The sequence below is a fragment of the Chinchilla lanigera genome, unplaced genomic scaffold, assembly GCF_000276665.1.
Source record: "Chinchilla lanigera isolate Chin_1 unplaced genomic scaffold, ChiLan1.0 scaffold00007, whole genome shotgun sequence".
In the NCBI taxonomy this organism is placed as follows: Eukaryota; Metazoa; Chordata; class Mammalia; order Rodentia; family Chinchillidae; genus Chinchilla; species Chinchilla lanigera.
In genome coordinates this window covers 28,591,736-28,615,356 of record NW_004955408.1, presented here as the reverse complement: position 1 = coordinate 28,615,356, position 23,621 = coordinate 28,591,736, and the positions used below count along the sequence as shown (strand labels likewise).

The 23,621-nt window shown below is 40.0% G+C and overlaps 1 protein-coding gene across 2 annotated transcripts in view; it reads right to left on the bottom strand.

Moving 5' to 3' along the window:
- Positions 1-23,621, bottom strand: part of Simc1 (SUMO-interacting motifs containing 1) — a 68,049-nt gene that overhangs the window by 15,064 nt on the left and 29,364 nt on the right. For both annotated transcript variants that reach the window (XM_005376371.2, XM_005376372.2), the window contains exons 2-5: positions 14,034-15,431; positions 9,253-9,485; positions 8,203-8,272; positions 5,637-5,791 (exon numbers count right to left, since the gene is read on the bottom strand). In XM_005376371.2, coding sequence (XP_005376428.1) covers positions 5,637-5,791; positions 8,203-8,272; positions 9,253-9,485; positions 14,034-15,431 — 1,856 coding nt within the window. The remainder of the gene's footprint in view (positions 1-5,636; positions 5,792-8,202; positions 8,273-9,252; positions 9,486-14,033; positions 15,432-23,621) is intronic.

The following is a 23,621-nucleotide window of genomic DNA, read 5'->3' as shown; positions in this document are numbered from 1 at the left end:
ACAACAACTCTTGATAATCTCCTACCTCTTTTGTCTCTAACTCACTATTATTTGTCTATTTGTTTTCCTGAGAGATTGTTTTGTAGATAATAATACGTAAAACGATAACCATTGATAATTTCCTACCATTTTGTCTGTAATTTGCTAAATCCCCCCTATTATTATGTTATCCGTCTTTTATTCTCCAAAATAAAAAAAAAAAAATATTGCAGGGCCGGAGATATAGCTCAGTGGCACAAGTGCCTGCTTCACAAGTGCAAGGTCCTGAGTTTGATTCCCGGTACCAAAAAAAAAAAAAAAATTAATATTGCATAGCAGTCAAAATGAGTAAGTTACAGTGACAAGCAATAATACGGCCAAATCTTAGTATTATAAAATATCAAGTGAAAAATAAAAGTCTCAATTGACTAAATACAGCATAATAGCTTTTAATATAAAGCCAAAAGGAACTAAAATAATATATACTTTATAGAAACACACATATATGCTGTATAACTGCATACAGAGGAAAGAAATGAAATAATCAACATTCAGGATGATTACTGCCAGTGAAGGCAAGTGAAAAACGGGAGGTGGGGGCTGGATATGTGGAATGTGGTAACTGTCAAAGTCCGACTCTTTGATATCGGGACAGGCGAACAGATGCTGACTGAAGGTGACCATTACCTAAGCAAATGAGTCAAATGTGTCATGTTTTAAGGATAACGTTTACTCCTAGTCTGTAGCTTTGGCAAAGGGATAACTTGTAGTTGATTTAGCAGAATGGATAAAGCTGAATCTTAGGCTAGCAGTAGAGAAGAATAATCCTATTTAATTCTAGTTATAAAACAGAGGGAGGGAAGAAAGAAAGAAAAGATCTTCAATAAGCTCTTCAAATAGTGTACAGTTTCTCTGATGAAAGGGTGAAAGGGGATAAGTTTTAGTATATGTGCTGTCAACGTGAGCACAGAGGGTGATCAGTTTAAGTAGGACAGCTGGAAAGCTGTTTTAAAAAATTTAGACTCCTAGATCCCTTTCCAACTCAATGGACTACAGGTTACCTTTGTGGAGAGGTAAAGACAGAGGGTCTCTGGTCTGGGACATCGGATGCAGTGTGGAGACAAAGGCACCAAAGCAAACAGGGACACTAAATGAACACATGCAAGCAGAATGCAGAGATCCAGGTCATCTTCTCACCCTTCTCTTCCAAGTCCCTGGCATCCTGGTCTTTTATCTTTTGTGTAGGAGACTGAAAGTCTTCTCTGGAAAACCCAACCAGTCCAAGAGGGAATATCTGAAGACAATGACATGAGATTTTCTAAGAAATGGGAAACTAGTTCCACCGATAGGAAAATGCAGAAATGACAAGTCCTCCTACGTCCTCAGAGCTTTCATCATCTTTTGAGTCTCTCACCTTTCAAGGCTCACCTACCAAGGCTCAGCAGACCAAGGAAAGTGCCTAACATTAAAGTCAGAGATCAGACAGCCAACACCAAGCTCCTCCCCCACAAGAAAGACAACTTGGAGAAAATGGGTATTATGGAGAGAATCAGAGAATAAATAAAACCAGAAATCTATCATTAGCATTACCAAAGATATGAGATGGCATGACTCCAGGGAAGAAGAAAATAATTTTTTTTTTTGTATTTTTGGAAGATGGTATACTATTTGTTGATTTTAAGAAGGAATATGTGGAGAAAAAATTAAAGAGCTCTTGAAAATTAGAAACGTATCAAAAACGAGGAGCGCTATTTTCTAGAAATGAAGATTATTTATCTAGATTGAAATGGCCCCAATAATGCTGAACACAAAGGGTAAATATAGACCTACAACAAGCGTTTAGAACAAAATGAGGATTTTATAAACTTCCAGAGGAAAAAACCAGAACATATAAAACATCAGTAATCAAAATAGCTTATGACGCCTTAATAACAAATTTGGAAGCTGGAAGACAATGAAGACTTTCTTTAAAGTTTTGCAGAAAATGTTTTGTTTTTTTTTTTTTTTGCAAAGGGTCTTACTGTGTAGTTCAAGGTGGTCTTGAACTCACAGCAATCCCCTGCCTCAGCCTCCCAAGTGCTGGGATTACAGGCATGAGCCACCACACCTGGCTAGAAAAAGTTATTTCTAAACTAAGTATCAACGTAGTTAACAATCACTAAATATCTGCAGTCAGGTTAGTTATTAATCCATATCTGGGAAAAAATTCATATATTCAAGATTTTAAAAATTTTACTTCCTACATAATATTCTTAGAAACTTATTAAAGCCTGATTCATCAAAACAAAGAGTAAGCTGGACCAGGAGATCATTTGAACCTAAGAGTTAAAGACCAGCCTTAGGGGGCTGGGGATTTAGCTCAGTGGCAAAAGCGCCTGCCTGGCAAGCGCAAGGTCATGAGTTCAGTTCCCGGTACCGGAGAAAAACCAAAAAAAAAAAAAAATAAAAACAAAAAATAAAGACCAGCCTTAGTAACATAGCAAGACCCTGTCTCAAAACAAAAACAACCCAACCAACCAAACAACAATGAAACAAAGCAATAAACCAAGAAAGAAAAGGTATAGGACAGAGAGATCCAATGCTGGAAAAAGGCAAAGGGAACACTCAAGTTTATAATGAGTACTGGCAAAGAAGTCACCAGTCCTGATTGAAGGGGTCAAAATGTTCCAACTCAGATCTTCAAGATGAAGTAATTGCTAAGACTACCCAGTGTGAACAAACACCTTAAAGGGAGATTGAGACCAACTAGCAGAGAATTTGGGGTTGACTTCTGATATGCACACACACAAAAAGAAAATAAAAATAAGACAAATTTTAACTCTAGGAAAGCAACAGACATGAATAAAAGGACAAATCATCATAGCACACTGCTAACCTCTGACTAGCACACACAGTCATACCACAGTAACAGAAACACTGAGCACAATTTCAACAAAATTATGATATAACAACATTAATGGTATAAAGACTGGAAAAACTGGGGGGAGTTCTGTCTCATCATTCTTGTGGGAAGTCAGTAACTTACAGTGGCCAATAAATGAAAAATAAACACATATGGAGGTAAACAGCAAAAGAATTGGGATGGGGAAATGCAGGTTAAGAGGACCTAGAAACCTATGTTTTTCTTAAATTTTGACAATGTGCATAGTTGAAAATAAAAGAAAGAAAATCCTTTAAGAGTAATAAGGAGAGACACACTCTCCTCTCTTTCTCCCCCACCAAAACTCCTGTTTGAAATGTAATTTACCTAGAATAAGCTGTACAGGTTTTACCTGATGAGTTTACATAAATATATGCATACACCCACGCAATCACCACATCACTCTAATATGCATGTCTTAATGAATCAAAGAGCTTATTTAAATTGGACATGGTGACACACATCCATAATTTCAGCACCCTGGGAGGCTGAGGCAGGAGGAACACAAGTTTGAGCCCAGCCCAAGCAATTAGGTGATAAAGAGAGACCCTGTCCAGCTGGAGAATGTACCTCAGCTGGAACAAGTAAATTATTTTTCATCATTTAAAAACAAAACAGAAGATCTGACTGGGATTTCAAGTCTATAAATATTCTCCTAAAGAGTTCAAGGCTAGCCTGGGATGTACAGAGACTCTGTCTCAAAAAACCATCACCCTAAAATACCTATTTTTATACCCAGGAATCAATCCATATAATTGATCCCATAGAGGGAGGAATGAAAGCAACTATGAGAGCAGTAGGCTCACATTTGCAAGTCCTACTCATTCCACAGCCTACTCTCACAGAGTATGATGGGAGACAGAACTGCTCTCATTACTTAACTTGTTTTCACTTTAAAATTCAACTATATTCTCCCAAGCCAGTGTGGCAAACCTACGGCACGTGTGCCACAGATGGCTGCTTGTTATCACTGAAAGCTCTAAGGTTAACCATCACTGTCCTAAGCTACTGGGGACTCATCAGGCCCCTCAACCTCCTAGAATGAGTTACAGCAAAGGCTTAACTAAAAGAGACAATGGAATATTGTTTTGAGGGAATCCAGGAAGGTCAGAACTGCCTGGGAGCTAAGACCTTGAGTTCTCCGGAGCACTTGCATTTATTGGGTTTCCAAACAAAGGAATGGAATAATGAGGTATGGTGGGAACTGAGCAGGACCTTGGGAAGTTTAGATCAAAGACTTCTCCGAACAGTAAATTTTGCCAATTAGGAGAAATGTTCTATCTCTAGGGCTGACATTTACAGCAGGACCCAAATGGCTGCATTTGCAGTCTGTATCGTACAAACTGGAGAAATAGCCAGGAGTCCTCAGCTGTGCCTTTATCTTGCCCTCCAAGGTATCACTGTGTCATAGGTCAATCACTGTGTCACAGGCCTCTACTGTGACCGTTGCAGTGGAGAGGTTCACTTACTGCACGCCAGCCACCACTCTTAAAGCAAGTCACCTAGGCCTGGGACAGACTCCTAAGAGCTTCATAGTGGTCTCCATAACTAAGCTCTTTGTGGAGTCCATATACTTTTATATACGATTTTCTTTCCTCACAATTACTAACATTTAAACTTTGCATAAAATGCCACATAGAGATGGACAGGTGTGTGTAGGTGGATTAATACCGAAACAGTAATGAAACTCCCTCCTTTTTTATTAGTTTTTTCTTTTGTAGAACTGGGAATGGAACCCAGGGCCTTCACACACAGCTACAACCCCACCCGCTTTTGTTGAGACAAGGCATAAGTCACTAAATCGATCAGGCTGGGCTTGAATCTGTGATCTTCCCACCTCAGCCTCCTGGTGTGCTGGGATTATAGGTGTGCATCATCACACCTGGCTTGGAGTAATTACAACAGTCAGTACCCAACATTGTCCCGTGAAAACTATTCTCAACAAATATGTAGGACCACATGGAAATGCAAGTATGAGTGGAATAATTTCAAGGCTACTCTGAAAAATAGGGATATTGGTATACTCTTCTAGTGTGATCAGTTTCCAAAAAAACAAGGGATGAATTTCTAGTAGGAACGTTCCAGCCTGGGATCTTTATCTTCCCAGCATACAGTAGTTTCACATGCCAAAGCTTCTAGGAGCTGTGGTACTGATTCTATGGAAAAGTAAACCAACCAACCAAACAAACAAAACATATGCTTGCCACCTACTGAACCTTAATGTCAGTTACACAACCCATTATCATACTTACTACTTTTTAGAAACTAGCAGTGACAGATGAGATTAATATGAAGTTCACAGTGGAATGAAAATAATTTTTTTTTTTGAGACAGGGTCTCACTGTGTAATTCAGGTTGGCTTTGAATTCACAGTGATCCTTCTGTCTCAGCCTCCCCAGTGCTGGGATTACCAATGTGTACCACCACGCTCAACAGGAAATAAATTGAGATTTATAAAATGGAAATGTTTTACATGTGAAGGTTCCCTCTGGAACTCACAAGGTTGTTTGGAGAATATAGAACTAGTCAGGCCAGTGGTAGTCAGATGGTCTCGACAGAAAAATCATTTGAGCTATGGTGCTTGCCATATTGTTGGTGCAGAGAACGTTTCTTTCTGATTGTCTATAGTTAAATAATTATCACAATTACAAGGTCTACTTCTCATACACCCGATACTCTTTGTCCCTCAGCAATCGCCTGCCTACAGCCCTTGCCTTCCCAGGCCTCGGCTGGTTACCTGACATTGTGGGGCTGCTTGTCACAGGACAGCACAGTGTTCGCAATGGATTGCTGCAGGTGGTGCCGCTGTCTCCTCAGGGTGTGCTGGAAGTCATCTTCCAGGGTCTGCACTACGTAACGCAGAAAAAGGACTCGCCCAGGCAGAGTCTGACCCTTTGGGAGCAAGAATGAGAAATTAGTTTTTCATTTCAGTCTCTGGCTGTCATAACCCCAAAGTCTTTTGGGTGCAGTGGGACACCCCTGTAATACCAGCTACTTTGGAGACTGAGGCAGAAGGATTGCAAGTTCAAGGCCAGCTTGGGCAACTGAGTGAACCCTTTATAAAAATAAAACCTAAACAAGGGCTGGAGATGTAGCTCTGTGGTAGAGTACTTGCTTAGCATGCATGAGGCCCTGGAATTAATCCTTAGTACTGCAAAAAACAAACCACACCACACCACAAAGTCCAAGAGAAGGTCATGAGTCTATAAGTTTGTTCCCTAAAGAGAGGCTTCTGGGAGAAAGCAGGTATTGTATTTGGGGTCATTGCAAAACTGGAAAAATAGGGCAGCTGCTAAAGGAATCTTCTGTAAAGACCCAGAACTGCTTTTCCCTCTAGGAATTAAAAACAATTTACTTATTCAAAAGATCTAGGAATCTACTGATAATTAGACTTTCATAACAGCTAAGGTATAGTTGGAGGTCTACTAGAGTCTCTGGGATTACAGAGTTTTTGATTTTAACAATCATGGGAAGTTAGTTTCTCCAACTCACTGGCCTTTATCAACCTCAGGATAAACACAAAACTGGAGTGTACGCATATAATACTAGTACGCAGGAGGCTGAGGCAAGAAGATTGCTGGAAGTTTGAGGGTAGCCCTGGCTGCAAAGTGAGCTCATGGCCAGCCTGGACTGATAGTGAGACCCTGTCTCAAAAAACAAAAAACAAAAATCCCCCAAACCACCGCAAAACTGGGGCTATCAGATCAGAGGGAAACTGGTTCTTTAATGACTCTACTGAGCTGCTAGATCAATAACCATAATGACATGATTTATTCGATCTTCTGTGCTACATAACGATTTCACTCACTTATGCCAAACCCTTACACTTCTTTTCTTCCAGAAATAACTGTTTCTATCATCTACAGGCACCACCTCCTGATTGGCTACGGGCTTAGTTACTTTCTTGTTGCTTGGTTATGTGCTGGTATAGTCACTGCAGTTACCCTGATCTTTAGAGTTCTCACAAAGGTATTGTGAGATCGATCGATCGATCTATCTATCTATCTATCTATCTATCTATCTATCTATCTACCTATCTATCTACCTATCCATCTACCGACCTACCTACCTATCTCTACATATCTCTATATTTTTTTATTTTATTTTATTTTTTTGAGACAGGGTCTCCCTGTATAGTTCAGGGTGGCCTCAAACTCGCAGTCATCTTCCTGCCTCAGCCTCCGGAGTGCTAGGATTACAGGCGTGTGCCACCATGCCCTGTTGGTCCATATATTGTTAACTGTCTCCACTGGACAAGGGACGGGAGCTCCCTAGTGTGTCATTGTGCTGATGTGTCTCTGAATATTCCTTACAGTCCTCTGTAATTTCACTCCAGTTGGGACCAACTGCTCCCTAAGTCTGCTCTTCATTGTAACTTTGGGACTTCTAGTCAATAGTACTGTAGACTTGCCCTACTGTTCCCTGGACTCATACCCTCATTCCTTAGATAGACACCAAAGGGTGACTTCCTAAGAAGCAGTGTGGGGATATGTTTTCAAGCTGATGTGTATCTGGAAACGTCTTTATTTGCCTTCCTACTTAATTCATAGTTTGGCTGGGCACAGAATTCTAGGTTGAAAATCATGTGTTCTATCTAATTGCTTTAGGGTGAGCAGACAGAAAGCTGGCAAGTAGGCTCTGGGGTCTCTGAAGTTCAGAACACAGAACATTTTTTTCTGGGGTACCAGCTATACGTGAGCTATTTTTATGATAGATGGTTTATTTAATTTCTTTACACAATAATCTTTTGGCTTTTTGCCTAAAGGGCATACAACTTGGCTAGTGATCTTTCTGTGCTCAAGAATTAAGAGGCTGACTGCGCCAATATTTTTAACAGATAACCAATCACAGCTCATATCTGACTGTTATCTTTTACCATACACACCACATTCCTGAGTCCCAAATCCCAGTCTGAAGGAGTTCGAAAGGCGAGCGTTCTTCCCTCCGTGGCTGCAGCCTTTCCACATGTATTTCTGCCTATGGTTTCTGTCAGGCTTCAACAATCACCACTCTTGTAATTTTTTTGATCAGCAGTGACATCTACTGTTCTCTTTATTTTCATAGCCACATATTTATAACTTTCTCCATTTATTTACTAGTATTTTTAATGGGCTCTCAAGAAGGTGAGGGAAAATGCACATATTCATGTTTGTATCAGAAGGCGGTACACATTTTAATAGTAATTTTTTGGCAGGGGTGTACAGAGGGAATAATAGTAGACTTAACTAACAGATTTCCTATCACTTTTCTTTGTATTTAAAACTTCCCCTGCAAAAGATCCACCTTCATGACCCTTCTGTTACCTCTTCCTCCATGACATAGGTGAGCAGTTTCCAGTCCCACTCCACTGTCTTGGCATTGGCTGGATGCAGCCTGAAAGTTAAGAGACATCAATTAGAATTCTGGAGAATTTCGTGGAAAAAGGGGTGGGATGTAGAAGATGACAGAAGAAAAAAGCCTCTTCTTATCTCCAGGGCTCTGGCCTACCCCTTGGTATCCAAGGTATGTAGATATAAACATGGTAGAACTCCCCTTTTAGGAAGGACTTTTTTTTTTTTTTTTTTTTTGTCTTTTTGAGACAGGGTCTCACTACGCAGTTCAGGCTGGCCTTAAGCTCACTTTGTAGCCCAGGCTGGTCTTGAACTCGCGATGATGCTCCTGCCTCAGCCTCCCAAGTACTGGGACTACAGGCATGTGCCACCATGCCCGGCCAGGAAGCACTGTCTTGAAGAAACCAACTTTCCAGTGCTCTTAGCCAACTAGCTTTACCTACTAGGATGAAGCATGAGATTTTAAATTAATCATGATATTCTACCCCTCAGTTCATAGTGATTGGTTCAAAGGTGGGTCACATCTCATGTTAGGCCAATGAAACCCCACAAGACTCAAACTGGAGAACTCTTGTCTGGCTATAAGTGAATTCTCCCACTGGAAGTTTTATAAAAGCCTGAGCCTGAGGACTACCAGGAAGTGGCTGAAAATAAAACCAAAGCAGAGACAGAAAACAGGTCCTGGTAACCATTATGAACACAGAATCAAGTCACACCTTATTCCTTAGTCTCTAGTAGCACAAGCCATTAAATTCTCTTTTACTAGCTGTTTTTTTTTTAAACCGGCAGTTGAACTCAGGACCTTACACTTGCCAGGCAGGCGCTCTGCTGCTGAACTAGATCCCTGGCCTTATCAGTTGTTAAAACCAGTTTTGATTGAATTTTCCAACACTTGCAATTCAAATAACGCTAGTGCATTAAGAACCCTCCTTAATGGTTAGTTGAATAAAGCATAGGCAAGAGAAAACTGGGCCAAGAGCCCAGGTTTCCCTGGAGACTTTGCCAAAGTGTTATGGTTCATACTGTTGAATTTTCATGAGAAGCATGTAGGCATCCTTGAGGACATCCACTGTTTCAGAGTCACTGAGCAGGATTTTCTGGATGATGTGAGCTACAATTTCTCTGGGTGGATAATGCTGGGGTGACACAAAGTCCATCAAAAACTGCACAGTCCCCAGGGGAAAGTTTTCTTCAATAGTGTTTGTCACCATTCTTAGTCTTCGATGAGGTATGGGTTCCAATTTTTGAGCCTTGCTCTGTAGAGATGAGAAAAAAAAATTAGGGTGGATTTCTATAGTATATAAAACAAGAGTTTCTGAAATAGATTGAAGACAGTAAAGTTTTCCAAGAACATAACTTTAAAAAGGAGAGAAAAGAAAGCCTTATCTAAAAGTAATTAACGACATGAGGGAAAACTTAACATAAAATTTTGTAAGCTTGCATTTATTTATTTATTTATTTAATTATTTATTTTTTACCTTTTTGAGACAGGGTCTCGCTATGCAGTTCAGGCTGGCCTTGAACTCACTTTGTAGCCCAGGTTGGTCTTGAACTCACAACGATACACCTGCCTCAGCCTCCCAAGTGCTGAGATTACAGGCATGCGCCACCATGCCTGGGTTATTTTTTTGAGGCAAGGTCTCCCTGTGTAGTTCAGGCTGGCCTTGAACTCACTGGGATGCTCCTGCCTCACAGCCACCCGAGTGCTTGGATTACAGGTGTGTGCCACCATGCCTGGCTCTAACCTTACATAAAATTAAAGGATAAGAATTCTAAATTCTACATATAATCTGACTTGATCTATATTAAAATACAGCATGGAAAGGAAATACAAAGAGCAGAGACAGAATCAAGAGCCAGTATAAGTTATTATAGAGTGAAGGTGATAAGAGATTTTGGACAGTTGTGATGCTGTATCAGACACTGAAATAGAGAGATAAGAAAGAAGATTTAAATGCTTTGTTGTTGGGAGACAAATCCTGACTTCTTGTTCTTTTGAGACATCAATAAATATTAAGTTGCTTTTCCCCACAGAAAATATAAATATAGACTGGGGGGGTTGTAAAAAGTAGTTTTTTATTATTTGCTTATGGAAGTAGGGTGATTCTTCCTGTATAAGTTCTTTTGTATTTTTCTATTTTTCCAGAATAGGTGCTTATTAGTTTTATAACTAGAAGAACAAACTACAACACTAATAAATATGTGTTATTATTCCTGTTTTATAGAAAAACTGAGATTTAGAAGGTAAGAATTTGTCATGCAACAAATAGCATGGCAGAAGTTGATTTCAAACATAGATGGAATAACTTCAGAACTACCTTCTTAACCCCTGCTTTCCAAAAGAATAAAAACAACTTTATACATTATATATGGCTCAGCAGTAGAGCTTTAATCTGGTATGAGTGAGGTTCTGGCTCTGAGTTTGATCCCTAGCACTCAACATAAAAGCAAGCAAACGAATAAACAAACTCTACAAATAAAACATAAATATAATATACAATATATATATGTACAGTACACAGATACACGCTAAAAATCCCAATTAAAAAACTCAAATGGTTATGCATAAAAGGCAACTGGGAAGGAAAATGTTCACCATAATAAATGCTGTCTGAGAGCACTATGAGTGATGAAAAAAAGGTACAAAAGTTTTGTGGTACTGGGAATTGAACCCAGGTCCTCACACCTGGTAGGCAAGCACTCTACCACTGAATTACATACCCAGCCCTTTTTATTTCATTTTGAGACAGGGTCTTGCTAAGTTGTCCAGGTTAGCTTGTTATCCTCTTGCCTCAGTCTTAGTCTTTATATATTAGTATATATTACATTTGTTTATTTATTTTTTGGTTTTTTGAGAGACAGGGTCTCATTATGTAGTTTAAGCTGGCTTCAAACACATGGCAATCCTCCTGCCTCAGCCTCCCGAGTGCTGGGATTATAGGCGTGTGGCACCACACCTATCTCTTTATATTTTAAAATGTTTTTTCCCTCCAGCAAAATATAGCACACATATTTTTCCCCCCCCCTGCTCTGGTACCGGGAACTGAACTCACGACCTTGCGCTTGCCAGGCAGGTGCTTTGCCGCTGAGCTAAATCCCCAGCCCTTAGCACACATTTATTGACTCCAATCATTCTTGGTCAAGATTTCAGCAAAGTAAATAAATAACAGAATTGTATACAAGTAAGCAATGGATTAGCATTATTCTATTTTGCTATTAATTTTCAGTCCAAATAAAATATTTTATAATAAGCACTATTATTAGTAAGTACTATTGATTTTAAAAGGGCTAACTGAACAAAAATTTTACTCTATTATATGTTAATAGGATAAATTGGTAATGACTTGAATTGCCCTTCCAGAAAATCTTCTGGAGCAGAGAAGACCATTTGGCTTTTCTTATATCTCCAGTCACTTACAGGTTCCCCATGAGCTCACTGGTGAGAGATCACTGTATAAGGCATGTAATGAGATGAGTGATAGAAGGCAAGAGATGAACAAAAATCTTACTTGGATGACTGGCTTTACATGTGTGTGGTGCACTCCATAATCTTGAAGCTATTATTAATTCTTTTGGTCTACAAATAGAGAAATCTACAAACAAAAATACTTAGAAACTGTTTTGGTTCCCCCATCCCTAAAGGCAACACTTTTTTTTTTTTGAGTGGTGGGGGTTGAACCCAAGGCCTCATGCATGCTAGGCAAGTACTCTATTATCAAACTACACTGACAGCTCTAAAATAAATATTTATATAGAGAGGCCACTATATGTTTTATGCATTTACCTTTAAGTCAAACAACTGTATAGCTATGGTTGGGATACAAAATGTCCTCTATCAAGGCTCACTGTGCGTTTTTTTTTGGTACTGGGAATTGAACTCAGGACCCCGTGCTTGCCAGGTAGGCACCTGTGCTGCTGAGCTATATCCCCGGCCCCTAGGCTCACTGTGTTAAAGGCTTGGCTCTTAGTGGGCTTCTGACAAGTGACTGGATTATAAAGGCTCTGACTTCATGAATGGATTAATTCACTGATGAGACTATGACTTGATGGCAGTTAGGAGGTGATGGAACTAGGAAGTGGGGTCTAGCTGAAGGGAGGGAATCATGGGAGCACAACCTTGGAGACAGTCCTTCCTCTCTGGCTGTCTTCCTTTCTCTCTGCTTTCTGGCTACAGTCAGGTGAGCAGCTTTCCTCTGCCATTCCCTCGGACCATGATGTTCTGTCTTACCACAGCCCAAAGTAATGGAGCCATTGGACCACAGACTGAAACCTCTGAAACCATGAGCCAAAATAAATCTTTCCTCCCTTCAGCTGTTTTCCTCAGGTATTTTGTCACAGCGATAAAAGGCTGACTAACACATCTATGATATAGACTTTGTGGTTCTTATGCTAGAGTTAACAAAGAGACTTAGAAGAAAGAAGGCCAGTGGTGGGTAAGTGGCAGTTGTGGAAACTAATTAAAGAAGTTCTAAGAAAATGGTTTAGTGGAGCCGGGGATATAGCTCAGTGGCACAAGTGCCTACCTGGCAAGCACAAGGTCTGAGTTCGATTCCCAGTAGCCCCCGCCAAAAAAAAAGAAAATGGTTTAGTGAAGAGGTATTTATTGAAAGCCTAAAAGAAATCAGAAGAGTGTCAAAAAAATTTCTAGAAATAGTCTAGATGTTTGAGGTCTTTAAAAAGGCAAAAAAAAAAAAAAAAAAAAAAAAAGATGAGGAATTAAAATCTACTTTGTCTACTAGCCAAATTGCCAACTCATAATCTAAGCCAAGTGCACACAGAAGGGAGACACTGTCAAAGAACTGCATCCTTGACTATGGAAACATGCCCACAAGTCACTTAAGGGTACTTGTTTTTTTGAGACAGGGTTTTGCTGTATAGTTCAAGCTGGTCTAGAACTCACTATGTAGTCTTGGCTGGCATGGAACTTGCAGTGATCCTCCTGCCTCAGCCTCCCAAGTTCTGGGATTAAAGGTGTGCACCACCACACCTAGCTTCTAAGGGTACTCCTGAAAATGGACAGATGCTTCACCAACCTAAGGCAATCCACAGCAAAAAAGGAGAATGAGCTAGTGGCCAGGTATCACTTGGAAGGACCATATGTAAATGTAAACTCTGGGCATTTGCTAGGCTAAGCACTGACTACTCCAACTTCTAACTTCCTGAACTACTTCAAGCCACTCTTTTTAATGCTGGAGCTGGGGTTGCAGATAACAAACCAGCCAAACAAAGAAAGGCTTCATCCTGTCAGACTAGGACGCAAGGTTTTTCCCTCACACATCTAGTTTAGTTCTGATAGATCAATTAAGACCAAAGGAAAGTAACATTCCCATTAAAATCTTAAATTAAATTTCTACCACAAATTCAGAGTTATCATTCTGGAGGCACTGAAGTGACAAGAGTGTTAATTCTCTCTGTTATATGGGAGTGTAATAAAGTTGTTGGGAAGAGAAAGAAAGGCACAGGAACTGAAGACAGGAATTTGATAATGGCCTATGATGAACCAAACACAAACAAGCACTTTCTATGTATCAGTGCTTTTAGGGGCCTGATGAGTGTCCACTTTACAGGCAGGAAGGCTAATGCTCACAAAGGCAAAGTGCACAGTGCTGAATTTTAAGGATGGAGCTGAAATTTAAACTCAGATATGACCTTAAATTGAATGGTCTCTCCACAAGTGAGAAAAAGATAAAAAATATCATTTTCACTTGGCTTGTCCTTTCGTACAAGAACTTGAGTCATAGGTATCTTCATCTAAAGCCTACAGACAAGACATGTAACTCCTAGGGGTAGGTAAGTTAGCTCACCTCTCGTGCATCTTTATCTGGGATTAGTGTCTGGAAGAAGAGGTGGTGGACTGGAGGTCGCAAAAAGTACTTCATTCTATGCAGGCAGGGTCTGTTGTACAGCCTGCCTTGCAGTGTTTGTGCTTGTACCTGGACAGACCTGGCACAGGCAGGCTCTGACAATGACATCTCTTTTCTGACTGATGTTTCTGTGACAGAAAGCCAAGGAACTTTCTCTAAGGAAGCATCAGACCGTGAAGATGGTGGGCTGGGGGAGCAACTTGTAGAGGATGGAGCTGAGATATCCATAGGACTGTCACAATTCTGTATGTTATTCTGGGGAGGGTCAGGTCTGTCTTGTGGTAAGCGAGGCAAGTCTCCTGGTGAACATGGCAGGTCTCTTGATGAGCGTAGCACGTCTTCACGTGACTGTAGAACATCTGGCAAAAGTAGAACACCTCTGGGTAACTGTGACATATTGCCTGGAGACTGTGCTATGTTGCCAGGTAACTGTGGTATATTTTCCAGTCGCCGTGGTACCTCTCCCAGTGACCACGACACATCTCGCAGTGACTGTATATCTTGCTGGTATGCCACATCTTGTAGATACAACAGGTTTTGAGGTGGGCCTGGTACATCTTGAGGTAGGCTCAGAGAGCCTTGAGGTGGGCTCAGTGAGCAATGAGGATGCCATGATGAGTCTTGAGATAGGACAGGGATATTGTGCTGAGTGCATGGCACATTTTGAGGAGGGCACGGCACTTCTTGAGGTGGGTGAGGCAAAGCTGGTAGCTGGCACTGAGTGGCTTGTGATGGGCATGACAAGGCTCGCGGTGGGCACGAGGAGGCTCGTGGTGGACACGGAGAGGCTCTCTGCGGGGATGGCAGGGCTCGCAGTGAGCATGGCAAGGTTTGTCGTGGGCATGGCTCATCTTGCCGCGGGCACAGCAAGGGGGCCCTTTGATTGCTGTTGCCATTATTGCTTGCTGGGGAAAGGGAGCTAACATTTGAAGATAGCTGTGTGCTTGTCAAGAAGCTGAGGTCACCTTGGAATGTAGCTGAGCTACAATTTGGCTCTTCTGGATAAACACAGTCCTGACTGACAGATGCAGGGGCTTGAGGATCTTCAAAAGGAATTTCTTCCAACAGATCCAGATCCACAGGCTCACTGTTAATGATTCTTCGTGCCACAGGCCAAGAGCTTCTGTTCCCTCGGGCTTCCATCACCTCTTTGCTGGACAGGCTGGAACATGTCTGAAGACAGGCTGGTTCCTTCTGAGTGGGAACGACAGATTCCAAAGTCAAATCGAGAGTATCAATAGGTGTATTCTCTTCCTCACTTCTTGTCAGGTCAATCACAGAGAACCCACTGCGGTCCTTCGCCCTCGGTCTGGTTTCTCTAGTCAAGTCGATGAAGTCCTGTTGAAAGGTTATGAGAAGAAAAGAATTAAAGAAGGGCGTTACAACTTTAGCTAAGAAGAGTAAGTTTTTGTTATTAAAAATGAGCATTATTTTACCTTTCCATTTCACTAAAATTTACACATCTTTTATAACATAACCCATTAGTTTACACACTTTGTTCAACATTTTGTTAGTGTTAAAGCCGTGATTTTTTTTACCTTCTTAAATTCTTAAATTATCCAAAGGCTTGATGTATATACCGGGAACATAGCGGGAATTTTTTTTTTTTCTGGTCTAAGGATGGAGGTAGTAGGGGATACTTCAACCTTCACAAAATAGAAAGCAACCTTTGCTTGAAAAGCAAATATACAAGATAACTACAACAGAAGCTAAACAAGAGGATCTCTGTGCTGGGAACATGTTAATTGCTTTCACGTAGCTTACCTTTTCATAATAACCCTGCAAGGTAGGAATTATCATTTCCATTATACAGAGGTGAAACTAGAGTTTAAAGGGGTGAGGTTATTTACCTAAAGATTATACAGATAAGTAGCAGAGATACAGACATTCAAATCAAGATCGGTCTCCCTTCCCTCTTAGGGCCTAGGGATGTACAACTTCATTCAATATGTAATTAGCTTAAAAAGAGACTCAGAAGAAAATACAATAAAACCAACGGTGTTAGCCTGAACCCCACCTAGATTAACAAATGGAAAACCTATCTCTGCTCCTATCCCTTGGCAAATTGATCAGGACATTCACAAAGCTTAATGACGCCAGCCAAAGGTGCTATAATCAAAATATGTACCATGAACCTGGGACAATATTGCTGTAGTTTCTAGATATCTTCTCATCTGGTTGGGTAATACCACCATTGGTACATTAGGGTCTTGAGGCTTGAATGCTACTGTTGTTACTATAGCCATCATGCTCTCTCTCTCTGTCTCTGTCTCTCACTGTCACTTTCTCTCTTGTGGTACTGTGAATGGACTCAAGGAATGGTGAGTTACATCCCTATCCCTTCTATTATTTTTATTTTTGTTTTGTGGTCTTGCTAAATTGCACTAGGCTGTGTTATGTCTTGTGATTTTCCTGCTTAAGGACCTGCTATTATAGGCATAAGCCACTGCTCCTGCCATGCTGTTTCATTAATAGATATGATAGTCACCACTGTGAACAGCACCAAACCAGGGCACAAGATACTGGATGAATCAAGTGAGAAGTTGCATGTACCTTACCTGGAATAGGAACTGTTTAGTAAAACCTGTGCCTCATTTGTAGGAAATGATGACCCTCACTGATCATGAGTCCTCTGATGACCCTCACTGGCTAGCTGAACTGAACGTTAAATAGCTGAAAGCCCACTGAAGGTATAAACTTAAATCTCCCATCAATAGCTGCTAAAATGCAACATCATTTCTCTCCTATTTAAAACCTATCAACAGATCTACATGACCTACAGGACAAAGGTCAAATGCCTTAGTAAGGTTCACAAAGTCCTTCACAAAAAGCTCTGTACTCCAGTCTGCCTCTTCCTCCTCCTCCTCATACAATCAAAAAAAAAACAAACCACTAAAGAACCCCAAATGTACCAAGCTTTCTCAAAGTTTTTGTATGGTAAGAATGAAATCATAGCAAAACATTTTCCAAACGTAGGGGCAGAATTCAATTTCGAGGTAAATGAGGCTACAGAACCCCAAACTGCTATGAGTATAAAAATATAAAAAAAGTTCCACAACATATCATAATCCAACCTTGAGAAATTTGCATGAATTTAATGTCATAAAACCTGTTAATGAAAAACATTAACTTATAAAAGCAACCTGATCTGAATAACAGTAGATTTCTCAACATCAACTTAATGCCCAGAACAGATCAGAGTTAAGTTTTTCAAACTCCAAAATAAAACAAATTTCATCCCAGATTAATATATCCTGCAAAGGTATCTTTTAAGAAGTAAAGATTTTCATGACAAATAAATCCTAAAGAAATTCACAAACACTAAGCCAAAATTGAAGACAGTACCAATATCACCAAAGAGCCAAAAGGAATGTATACATCTAACTTAGGAAGTAGTTAAATAAAAGGAAACAAAAATAAAAGAATCAGCACTGGAATAATAATGCAATGACAGGATTTGGTAAACACCTTACAATAGGAGCTCTTGATGTCAGTGATCTTAACTTGATCCCTAATGAAAATACACAGACTGGCAGACTAGGTCAAAAACAAAATGCAACCATATATTGCCTACAGGAGACACACTGCTTCCAAAAAGAAGCTCACAGACTGAAGGTGAAAGGGTACGAAATGACAATCCATGCAATCAAGAGCTCAAAACAAAGCCAAGAGTAGGTTATTTTCAGGCACAGCAGACCTCAAGCCAAAAACAATCAGAGGAGACAAAGATGGCCATCACCTACCAGTAAAGGTAAAAAGCCATCTGGTCTCGCATGGCTGAGAATTTGCCCAGAGTTTTGCCTCTGAATTTGGTCAGTGTTCTAGCTTGCAATTTGGTCTAGATTTCGTCAGTTCTGGTTTTTCAAAGTACTCCAAATTGATGGGAGCAGTTAGTAGTTCCTGGGACTGCTTTGTTGGTTCTGTGCCTCCCCAGATGCATCTGTGCATTCAGATTACACCTGAATCCATCATCTGGTTTAGAGGAACAAGATCACAGAGGACATATTAGCAGTTCACCAGCAGACCCCTGTGGGACATTTCAGCAGGTCACAGAGAACATGTCAGTAGGTCACAGAGAAGAGCAAGCCACAAGCCCACTGTTTCTCTGACCCACCTCCTAAAAAGCCTGCCCGCCCCCCAAATGCTATGACTCGTGGGAAGATGGTGGAGCAATAAGCAGTAACAAATCAACCTCTCCCAGATTCAGAATCCAGACGCTGGAAAATAACAATTTGGGGAAGAAACAAAGAGAGGGGGATCCCTGGGACCCAGGAAGGTTCTGAAGGGAAAACTGGAGCCAACAGAGACAGTGAAGAGACAGACTACAATGCAGAGAAAAGAGGGTACAAGCTGTACATTCTCCCTGTCTCCCAGCATGCGAGGAGAAATAAATCTACAGAGACACTGTGAGGGTAAGTGATTCCAAAGGCTTCCAGTGAAAAATGCCCAAACGGAATGGAGCTGTGTATGCTGTGGAATACAACAGCTCATGACTCCAGTCTAAGTGACTACTGTGTCCACTGGAGGGGGTGCTTCACCAGATGCCAACTTAGGGAGGGACCAACTGAACCTGGAGCTGAGAGCAGCTATGGGCTGGCTTCATCTCAGGGCTCCCAGTGTTGAAATCCCACAATGACTGGGTGAGGGACAACTGTGAGAGACATCCAGGGTCAGGGAGCTGAGGTAAGGTCAGCACGAGACATCCAGGGTGTTGTAGGCTGAAAAATTCAAGCCCAAACACCACAACCAGTGGCCAGGATTGGCCTGAACTTCTGTGGAGTTGAAAACACCAGAATCAGCACCATGCTTAATCCTACTGCAGGCTTGCTGGGATCATCCAGTATGGATCTGGGCTCTGCCTCCTTTGCCTATCAGTGACAGCAGAGACAAGCCTTGAATTGGACATACCACAAAACTGTATACTCCAGAAGATAACTAAAAGTTTGAAATAGCAGAGAAATCTCTTTTTTTGTCTTGATTTTTTTTAATGAATCTGAACAGTTTTTCATTTTTTTGGTTTTTGTTCTTTTCCTTCATTCTTTCCCTCTTATCTTCTTCACTAGTTTCCTGAAGCTTGGGTAATTTTCCTTTGTCCTTCAGCCTTACTTTCAATCTCTTTTTCTTCTTTTTCCTATTTTTCTTCTTTTCTCTTTTATATTTTTGCCCTGACGAGCCAGGCATGGTGGTGCACGCCTGTAATCCCAGCACTTGGGAGGCTGAGGCAGGACTGTTGCAAGTTCAAGATCACCCTGGGCTACAAAGTGAGCTCAAGGCCAGCCTGAACGGCATAGCGAGACCCTGTCTCAAAAAAAGACAAAAAAAAAAAAAAAGAAAAAAAGTTTTCCCTGAAAGGTAAAATTACTCTGCTGAGTAGATATTTACTGTATATAATTTTCTGATTTGTTTTAGATTTTGATATATACCTATAAATACTGTTCCAGTGGTTAAAGGCAGTGATATAACAATTACCACAGTCTATCATTTTCTAGTCTGTGCTTGATGCTGGGTTTTTTTTGTTGTTGTTGATGCTGTTTTTACTGCTTCTACTACTTTAGCCAGGGTGACATAGTTGTGATCAGTTGTTCTTCCTTGTATGCCAATACCGAGATGGTCTGGGGGTCATACAAGTACCATAGTCCAGTGCTAAATAATTGGGTGCTAGGCCAAAGAGGCAACAACCTCTCATCCCTAATAAATTGAAGAGGCAAGATGTTGGGACAGACTCAAAAGCCGAAAGCCAGCTACACCTAGAATACATCTCTGAAAAACAGTCATTTCCTGAAGAGGTTTTGATACTAGTAATAAAGCTACCTACTACAAGCAATTTACAAGTAATAATGCAGAAAACAAATTTTAAAAAATAGAAAATGAAAAAATAAGGAAACAAGAAGACCCCAGACCTCCAGACCTCAGACCTCCCAGGGGACAGGTGAAAGAAATCAAAGCTACCCAGCTGAACTTTCTGAAAGGGTGGTAGCAGAAGTAATAAAGAAGATGAAGGGCTCCTTACAAAAAAAAAATTGGAAATGATTTCACAGATGACTAAGGATAACCATAATGAAGGATATGGTTAATGAATTTAGAGTACATGCAGAGAAAAAATAAGAGTAGTTTAGGAAGTGATGGAAACTATGAATGCCCAACATAGGGAAGAACTGGGTTTCATAAAACAGACTCAAACAGACTGCCAGGAGATGAAAAATTCTATTAAAAGTATATGGAGCAGAATCAACCAATGTGAAGACAGAATATCAGATCTAAAAAATAGACTTGTGTTTACTCATCAAAATAAAGACTTCTTAAAAATAGCAAAGGACCACAAAAAATCAATCCAACAGCTGCTTGATGATGCAAAGAAAAAAAAACCCATAAGATTAATTGGAATATGGGGCTGAGGATATAGCTGAGTGGTACAGCACTTGCTGGCAAGTGGGAGGTCCTGATTTTCATTTCTGGTACCCCCCAAAAAACAAGATTAATTGGAATCAATCAAAAATTAGAAGATAGTGCAAAGGACATAAAAAACCTGTTCAGAGAAGTAATAGCAGAAAACTGCTCAAGCATGGAAAAAGAATATGACATACAGAAAAGTCAGGCATACAGAATTCTAATTAGCCATGGGCAGAAAAAAACCCACACCAAAACATACAATAATCAAGATTCCAGAAATTCAACACAAGAACAGAATATTGTAAGCTGTCAGAGAAAAAAAATTACCTATAAAGGAAAGCCCATCAGAATCAAAGCAGACTTTTCAACACAAATCCTTAAGTCAAGGAGAACACGGAGTGAAGTATTCCAAGACCTAAGCAAAAACAGCTGCCAACACAGACTGATATATGCCACAAAATTATCTTTCCGCATTGAAGGAGAAATAAGATACTTCCATGATAAAGAACACCTGAAGAAATTCATGATCACCAAAAGCACACCAAAGAGTTCCGAAGGATATTCTAGAAAAAGACAATGAAGACAACAATTCCATGAAGTCTAATAGAATGAATCCAGCAGGCAAGGAAAGCAATTAAAGAGAAGGGAAAGAAAGGGAACCAAGAATAGGAAAATAGTATGATAAGGATAAACCAATATATATTAGTTATAACCATCAATGTAAATGATATCAACTCACCCATCAAAAGAAACATTGGTAGGATGGATCAAGAAACAAAATCCAATAATATACCACATGAAAGAAACACACTTAACTCAAAAAGAAATGCATAGACTGAAAGTCAAGGGAGGGAAAGCAATAATCCATTTGATAGGAACCCCCCAAAAGGCAGGGGTAGCTATTCTATTTGCAGACAGTGGATTTCAAGCCATGACTAATCAACACAGTCAAAAAAGGTCACTACACACTTATTAAGGGAAAAATGCAAGAGAAAAAGATAAGAATCATAAATATATATGCATTAAATACCAGTGCACCCAACTATATAAAACAAACCTTAAAGGATATGAAAAATCAAATAAGCACTAATACAGTTGTAATGGAGGACCTCAATACCCCACTGTCACAAACAGGTCAACTAGACAAAAAAATCATCAAAGAAATATCAGAGTTGAAACAGATCCTTAGAAAACAGACTTAGTAGCTACCTACAGAATGTCCTACCCCACAACAAAGAATACACATTCTTCTCAGTTGCACATGGGACTTTCTCCAAAGTAGATCACATACTGGCTCACAGAATGTGCTTAAGTAAATGGAAAGGAAATGAAATTATCCCCATGAATATTACCATCATAGTGCCATGAAATTGGAAATCAATGGCAAAAGAAACTAAAAAAACTGCATAAACACATGGAAATTAAGAAAAGCACCCTTGAACAAACAATGGGTCACAGATGAAATTAAAGAAGAAATTAGACAGTTTCTACAATTAAATGATAATGCCAATATGACATACCAGAACTTACGGGATGCAATGAAATCAGTCTTATGAGGAAAATTTATAGTGGTGAATAATCACATCAGAAAAACAGAATGAGCTCAAATAAATAACCTAATGGTGAGGCTCAAGCTTTCAGAAAAATAAGAGCAAGTTAAACCCAAAGTGTGTTTGAGGGTGGAAATTATAAAGCTCAGAGCAGAAAGTAAAGCAATTGAGACTAAGAAAACAATACAAAGAGTCATGAGTCAAATTGGTTTTTGAAAGATTAAATAAAATAGACAAACCCTTAGCCATCTTTATTTAAAAAAAGAAGACTCAAATCCATGCAATCAGGAATGAAAAGGGTGAAATCACAATGGATCCTGCATAAATGCAGAAAATCATCAATATCAACTCATTCTAATAAGAAAGAAAACACAGAATTAATGGATAGATTCCTAGATATATGTGAATTACCAAAGCTGAATCAAGTAGATATAAAAAATACTAAATAACCCAGTAACACTCAATGAAATTGAAGATGTAATTAAAAACTTAAGAAAAAAGAAAAGCCAAGGTCCTGATGGATTCACTGCTAATTCTACAAGAAATTTTGAGAAGATATAATGGCACTACTCTTCATACACTTTAATGAAACTGAAATGGAAACAATCCTCCTGTAGTGGTTAATTGATTGTGTCAACTTGAGAAGTTTAGAAGCTGTTGGGAGCTGTTGGTTCTCCTGGGTGTTGTTGGTTCTCCTGGAGGATCTTGTCATGCTGGTTTTCCTGATATGAACTTGGCTGTTCTCATCACTGAAGGAGCTTGGGATCTTGTTGTTGCTAAGAATGGCTGAGGTACCTTTTGCGGGAGCTCTGGTTCTTACTTTGAGTGTTGCTTCCTAGCTCCACTGCAGAGCTCTCAGCCTGCAAGCACAGATCCTTCATCCTGCTGGCACAGAATTTCTAGCTTCCACCACTAAACTTTGGGTCTTCCCAGTGCAAATTCCCGAAACAGACATGCATGAGACATTGTCTTGGGCTCTTGGCCTCCAGTTGGACTTGTGGGGGGCATTGTGATGGGCTCTAGGTCTTTAACTGGACTCATGAAGGACACTGCTGCGGGATCCAGGCCCTTAGCTGGATTCTTTTGTTTGTCAGTGTGTGGACAAATTTTCTGCACTCTTTTTGTATATGACTCTTTGAGTGACTATTATACAATAATTCTATAAATTATGTGTCCTGTATTATTTCCCTTGTAAACCCTGACTACAACAACTCCCAAAGTCATTCCTGGAAGTAAGTACTATAATGATGCTAAAACAGGAGAAAGATTCAACCAAAAAAGAGAACTACAGGCCAGTCTCCCTAATGAACACAGATGTAAACATCCTCAGTAAGACACTGGCAAAAAGAATGCAGCAAATCTTCAAGAATGTCATACACTATGACCAAGTAGGATTCATCCCAGGGATGCAGAGATGGTTTAACAAATGCAAATCAATAAATTCAATGTATCATATCAACAAAGCCAAGGACAAAAACCACATAATCACCTCAATAGATACACAAAAAGCATTTGACAAAGTCTTAACACCCACTCAAGATAAAAACCCTACAGGAAACTGGAATAGATGGTCTTTTTTTTTTTTTTT